The sequence below is a fragment of the Pithys albifrons genome, chromosome 5 (assembly GCF_047495875.1).
Source record: "Pithys albifrons albifrons isolate INPA30051 chromosome 5, PitAlb_v1, whole genome shotgun sequence".
In the NCBI taxonomy this organism is placed as follows: Eukaryota; Metazoa; Chordata; class Aves; order Passeriformes; family Thamnophilidae; genus Pithys; species Pithys albifrons.
This window is the reverse complement of record NC_092462.1, coordinates 75,406,260-75,412,721: the sequence shown is the minus strand read 5'-3', so window position 1 is coordinate 75,412,721 and position 6,462 is coordinate 75,406,260. Positions and strand designations below refer to the sequence as shown.

The following is a 6,462-nucleotide window of genomic DNA, read 5'->3' as shown; positions in this document are numbered from 1 at the left end:
TTCAAACCTTTCTGCTGCTCCTTTTGCTGGGAAAACACCTGATTTTCACCTCCCTCCTCCTTGTTTTCCCAGAGCAGCAGGTTGGGAGGTGGAGAAAAGTGGCTCTGAGTTTCCTTCACTGCTTTCCAAGGCACTGGTGGCCATGCAGAGCACAGAGATGCCTTCACCAGGCCCCAAACTTGGAGATTTGGAACATTTCCCTGGAGCTGGTGCTCCCCAAACCTCAGAGAAATCCAAGTGAGGCCCTGGCACAGGTTGGGCAGAGGAGCTGTGGCTGCCCCAGCCCTGGAAGTGTCCAAGGCCAGGTTGGACAGGGCTTGGAGCACCCTGGGCTGGTGGGAGGTGTCCCTGCCACCCCCTGCCATGGGATAATCTTTAACATCCCTTCCAACCCAAACCATCCCATGATTCTGTGACATCTCCACCTTTGAGGCCACCAGGTCAAGCCACTGGCCAGCAGTGGCTTCATAAAGCACATGGATCTCCCCTGACCTGAGTGGGCAGCCTGGCACCCACCTCACACAGAGACACCTCCAACCAGTGCCCAGCCCACGAGGGGACCCTGATGTGCCACCACCTTCCCCCCCATCTCCTGCAGGGCTCAGCAGCCTCCAGACAGGGTGTGGGTGCTCAGACCAAGCCTGGCCCCTCTGCACATGGGACCACCTGGGGCTGCAGCAAGCACTGAGTCCTTGGAAGGACCAAGGAGGGTCACCAAGTTGGTTAAAGGGCTGGGGCAGCTCAACTGGGACAGCTGTGATTGTTCACCAGGAGAAGAGAAGCTTTGGGATAAGCCAATTCATAGAATCATAGAATCAGTTGGGTTGGAAGAGACCTCTGACATCATCAGGTTCAACCCTTGGTCCAACCCCACCTTGATTACCAGATCATGGCACTCAGTGCCACATCCAGTCTCACCTTAAATACCTCCAGGGTCAGAGAATCCACCCCCTCCCTGGGTAGGTCATTTGTGACCTTCAAGGAGCTGAAGAAGCAACAGAAAAGCTAAAGAGAGACTATTTCCAAAGGTCTGGAGTGACAGGACAAGGGAAATGGCATGACTACAAACTGACAGAGAGTAGGGATAGGTGGGATATTGAGTGGGAATTGGTGGCTGGGAGGGTGGGCAGGCCCTGGCACAGGTTGGGCAGAGAAGTTGTGGCTGACCCATTCCTGGGAGTGTCCAAGGCCAGGCTGGACAGAGCTTGGAGCACTCTGGGCTGGTGGGAGGTGTCCCTGCCCATGGCAGAGGGGATTGAGATGGCCTTTAAGGTCCCTCCCAACCCAACCCATTCCAGGATTCTGGAGCCCCTCTGGGCTGGAGCCAGGCTGGGAGAGCTGGGGGGGTCACTATGAGAAGAGAAGGCTCCAGGGACACCTGAGAGCCCCTGGCAGGGCCTGAAGGGGCTCCAGAAGAGCTGGAGAGGGACTGGGGACAAGACCTGGAGGGACAGGACACAGGGAACGGCTTCCCACTGCCAGAGGGCAGGAATGGATGGGATGTTGGGAAGGAATTGGTGGCTGGGAGGGTGGGCAGGCCCTGGCACAGGTTGGGCAGAGAAGCTGTGGCTGCCCAATCCTGGAAGTGTCCAAGGGCAGGTTGGACAGGTCTTGGAGCACCCTGGGCTGGTGGGAGGTGTCCCTGCCCATGGCAGGGGTGGCACTGGGTGGTCTCTAAGATCCCTTCCCACCCATTCCATTGTCCCCCCCCCCCCTCACTCTGCCTCCCTTCCCTTGCAGATGGCGGGCGAGGAGCGGCTTCTTCGTGGCTCCACCCGGTTGTCCTCAGGGAGCTCCAGCCCAGCAGCCCCTTCCCCCTGGGCAGCCCCTTCTCGCTGGCTGTGGCTCCTCCTGGCCCCTGCTCTGCTCAGCCTCTCAGGCATGTGAGGCAGGGCAGGCACGGACTCGAGTTGTGGTGGTTTCTTTACAAAACAACCAGAGCAGTAACTTTTTGGGGAGGAGGGACGGGCTGGCACGGAGAGGGGAGTGTTTGGGCATCCCTTCCTCCTCCTCCTCCTCCTCCCTCCGCCGATTTCTTTGGTTTTCTACAATCAGCATCATCAACAACCAGCTCATTCCTGGTCCTGGCCACCTTTGCACCCCACAGCTGGGTTGGTGCCCCTCCAGCTCCCTGTGGATGGGGTTGGAGCCATGGACAATCCCCTTGGAAAAGATGAAGGAGAGAGTTGAGCCAAGACATGAGAGCTGCAAAGGGGCTGCTTTTGCCTGCCCCATCCAGGAGGGGAAAGACTTGTGAAGGCTGGATGAGCTGTCAGGAGGTTTCCCCAAGCCCTGACTGGTCTGTGGGGCTCCTCAAGTGATGTGGAGTTCAGGCTGTCTCCAGGTTTGCTCAGGACCTGAAGGACAACCCACCTTGTTCATTCAGTCTGAAGAAACGAGAGCACTGGTGAGAAGGTTGTTGAGTTTGTTCACTGAAGAGGAACCTGAAGCACCTCTGGGGTGGACCAAGTAGCCACACTGGGAACTGGCTGGAAGGGATTGTCCACCCTCTGGAAAAGCAGAGCAGAACCAGCATGAATGCCCCAGGTGCCCCCCCACCCCTGGGCCCTCCTTTTTTTGGGCAACACGTGTCAGGTGTCGCTGGTGTTCAGGAGGAAACGTGTTGTGTTCTGTTCCCAGCTGGTTTCATGTGTCCCAATCCAGGAATCTTCATCCATTGGTCCTGCAAAGTGTTTGGGGAATTTTGTTTTGTCCTCTCCATGACCAGAGGCCAATGTTGTCCCACTCCAAGCTAAGCTTTCTCCAGCAGGGATCGATGTGCCAACCCCACACAACCCACTCTCACGTGCCAGCTGTGCATCCATCAGTCCCACAGAGCATCTCCAGCCAAGGGATGCCACCAGTTTTCCCAGGAAGAGGTAGGATAGGGAAGGTTTGCTGGATGCCACCCTGAGTGGGAACACCCACTGGAAGTACCCAGCCAGTTTGTGGAAGGGCCATGCCATGGATCCTGCCATGGGTAGGGAGTGCTTTGCTGTGGCTTCCCCTCCCTGAGGAGCTGCAGAGGCAACTCATGGCCAGGTGGGCAGGGGAAGGACTTCTCCTACCAGGTCCTGGACTTCTCCTACCAGCTTTGCCCAGCCAAGAGGTCCCCTAAACAAAGGCTGGTGAATTGACCCTTTCCACTGAGCTGCAGCCAGAGCTGGAGGGAAAGCAGGACAAAGGTGTCTCTGGTGTGACCTTGGGCTACCTCGAGCAGCTGAGCTGAGGAGTCCCAGTGCCTTCCTGGGGGGCTGAACCCCTTCCTACATCAAGCCAGGAAAGAAGCAAGGAATGGTGAGAGGGTTTCCCAGGATAAATGCTGCTCCAGGCTCGGTGCTGTGGGAGGCACAGAAGCAGACCCAGGTTCTCCCTGAGCGTTTAGGGCTGGGTTTTCCAGCAGCCCATTTATTCCTTGGCTTGTGCTCCTCCAAGGAACATCTGTAGTTCCTTGTTCCTCCAAGGAACATCATGAGATCCTTAGTATTTGGATCCATGGAAAGGCTTAGCAGTGTCTGACACAGCAAACTCCAGAGCTTTATATTCCCATTCCTTGCAGAACACCTTCCACTGGTTGTTGCTTCAGACTTTGCTGGGGAAACTGCAGCACCTTCTGTGGGTTTTGGTCCAAGATGAAACCACCCTTGTTTGGAGCTGAACACCTGTGGGTGTGCCAGACATGCACAGAAACCCTCCTGGGACATCCTGTCCAAAGTTCTGCTCCTTGGGGGTTGCAGCTCCTGGTTTTCCTAATCCAGGGCTGTGCACAGGAACATGCCAAGGTCCAAAGCTGTGTGCAGGGTTGGGAACATGGCAAGGTCCAAAGCTGTGTGCAGGGTTGGGAACATGGCAAGGTCCAACACTGTGTGCAGGGTGGGATCATGTCAAGATCCAAGACATGCAGAGGAACATGCCAAGATCCAACACTGTGCAGGGTGAGAACATGCCAAGATCCAAGACATGTGTGCAGAGGAACATGCCAAGGTCCAACACTGTGTGCAGGGTGGGATCATGCCAAGATCCAAGACGTGCAGAGGAACATGCCAAGATCCAACACTGTGCAGGGTGGGATCATGCCAAGATCCAAGGCTGTGTGCAGGGTGGGAACATGCCAAGATTCAAGATGTGTGCAGAGGAACATGCCAAGATCCAAGGCCTGTGTTCAGGTTGCCAAGTCCCACCCTGAGCTGGGACTTGCAGGTGAGAACTCTGTGGTCAAGAGGCTCACCCAGGTCAGGGAAGCAGGGAGGGAGGGAGAGAGAGCTCCAGGAAGGTCCTCTCCAGCTGCCACATCCATACACAGAGTTCCTGTGAACATGTCCCCTTTATCCAGGACTTCAGTGTCCTCTGGGAGAGCAAGTAACCCAATTACAACTGCAGAACTTGTGTCCTCTGAGCCACAGGTGGGAGGGGGATGAAACCCTTCAGAGGCAAGGAACTACCTCAGCTCCATGAGGTCACACTGGGAATTGCCTTCTTGTGTCCCTTTCCTGCCCAGTCCTGTGGTCATTCCCTGCTTTTCCTGTCTCCACCAGCCTTTAATGGCCCACAGGCTGAGTCTCTGGGTGGGATGGGGGTCCAAGTGCCAGCTGCTTCCCAGGAGTTCCCATCCTGGAGCTCTTACAGCTCTCGTCAGTGAAGTGCCACTTGGCCATTTCCTTCTCATCCAGCAGGGAAAGGGTCAGGATGACTGAAAATGCCTGTCCCCTCTCCTTCCAGATTGGTGGTGTGGAAAATGGCTATGGAGAACTCACAGACCCACCTCCAGGTGTCCTAGTCCAGTGCCACATCCCCCAGCAGCTCCAGTGGCCTGGGCTCGCTCTTTGGAAGGTTCATCTGACACGATTTGTAACAATTTCAGTGAGAGGGGCCATCATCTCCCCTGGGTTTATATCACAGTCATGGAGTGGGAGGGGAGGGACCATAAAGCCCACCCAGTGCCACCCCTGCCATGGGCAGGGACACCTCCCACTGTCCCAGGGTGCTCCAAGCCCAATCCAGCCTGGCCTTGGACACTCCCAGGGAGATCTTGCTCTGAAGGCTCCTTACGGTGTTGTCTTTGAGCATCAGAGGTGAACAAGACCCCAAATTCCCATCTCCTGTCCCAGGACACATCCTGCCCTTCCAGGGCTTCCCTGTGGTCCAAGGATTCTTTGGGATGAGGTGAGTGTAGCCAGGAAGGAGTCACAGGAGTGGGAATTTAAAAAAAAAACATCAACCCCCAAACCTTCCTGGCTTTTTCCTGATCATTTCTGCCTTTTCACCAATATTTGATGTCAGTTCTCCCTCCAATGCTGCTCACAAATCAAACTTTGCCAAAAAAAGGGATGACTTTGGAATCCTGCTCAGCAATGGGATCCTGGTTGGGTTCCTCCCACCCACCAAGACGTGCACAGGTCGTGGCTTTTCCCCTGTGGAAAACCAGGGATGAAATTTTTGGGATGAAATTTGGGATTTTTGGGATGAAATGCCAACCCTGCTGAATTCTGTGGAGCAAACCACAAATCTTCACTTTTGAGTCTCTTTAACCCCCAAAGCTGCTTGGAAAGGCAAAGGACTGAGACAAAACAGAGAGAGAAAGGGAGAAATTTTTTTTTTTAGGAATTACTCCATTTGTGGGGACTTCTGTAAGCACAAAGAAGACTCATGGGGAAAAAAAATAATAATGATAAAATAATGATGAAAGGACCAGCCAGACCTTTTGTAACCACCCAACTCTTTTTTTGGGGGCTGCTCAGCTCTTCTCCCAGGGCGTCTGGAGCCCAGGAGAGGTTGTGAGTGGACAAACACAGGTTGGCATCGTGTCACATCATTGTGGGCATTGTTGTCCAAGTGGGAGCAGCAGCAGGGAGGGCACAGGGACCTGCTGCTGGAGCAATAACCCCTGCGTGGGCACCTGCAGGGGGTCGGGGGGGGGTGTGTGCCCACCCTGAGGGGCAGATTGTGCTTCTCTCTTCTGTCCATGTCATCATTCCAACATATCCATGAATAAAGCACATGTGCATTTTCCTGAGCTCTGCTCTTCCCAGGTTGGCAGTGCCAGGGTGGGCAGGGGGTGCTGAGCTCGCTGATCCAAGGGCTGGGGGATGTCCTGGGGGGGTGGGAAGGGTGGTGGGGCTCGGCTGAGCAGGTTGGGTGGAATCACAGTCATGGAATATCCTGAAGAGACACACAGGAACCATCCAGTCCAACCCCTGGCACCTGAAAAGGATTTATTTGCTTCAACCTCAGTGGTGGGTGGGGTCACAAGTCCCTCCTGTCATGGTGGAACTGGTCCTTAACTGGTTCTTATGGGTGGTCTTGGAGGTCTTTTCCATCCTAAATGATTCCAGAATTCCACTGTCCCAAAGCTCAGGGTTTCTGCATTCAGGGTTTAAATAGAATTATGGAACATCCTGAGCTGGGAGGACCCACCAGGACCATCCAGTCCCAGCCCTGGCCCTGCACAGACACCCCAACAAT

General features: G+C 55.0%; 1 protein-coding gene across 1 annotated transcript in view; it reads left to right on the top strand.

Moving 5' to 3' along the window:
* Positions 1–5,956, top strand: part of GFRA4 (GDNF family receptor alpha 4) — a 76,674-nt gene extending 70,718 nt beyond the window's left edge. The window contains exon 8 of the mRNA XM_071555271.1: positions 1,741–5,956. Coding sequence (XP_071411372.1) covers positions 1,741–1,887 — 147 coding nt within the window. The 3' untranslated portion in view covers positions 1,888–5,956. The remainder of the gene's footprint in view (positions 1–1,740) is intronic.
* Positions 5,957–6,462: the final 506 nt, after the last annotated feature.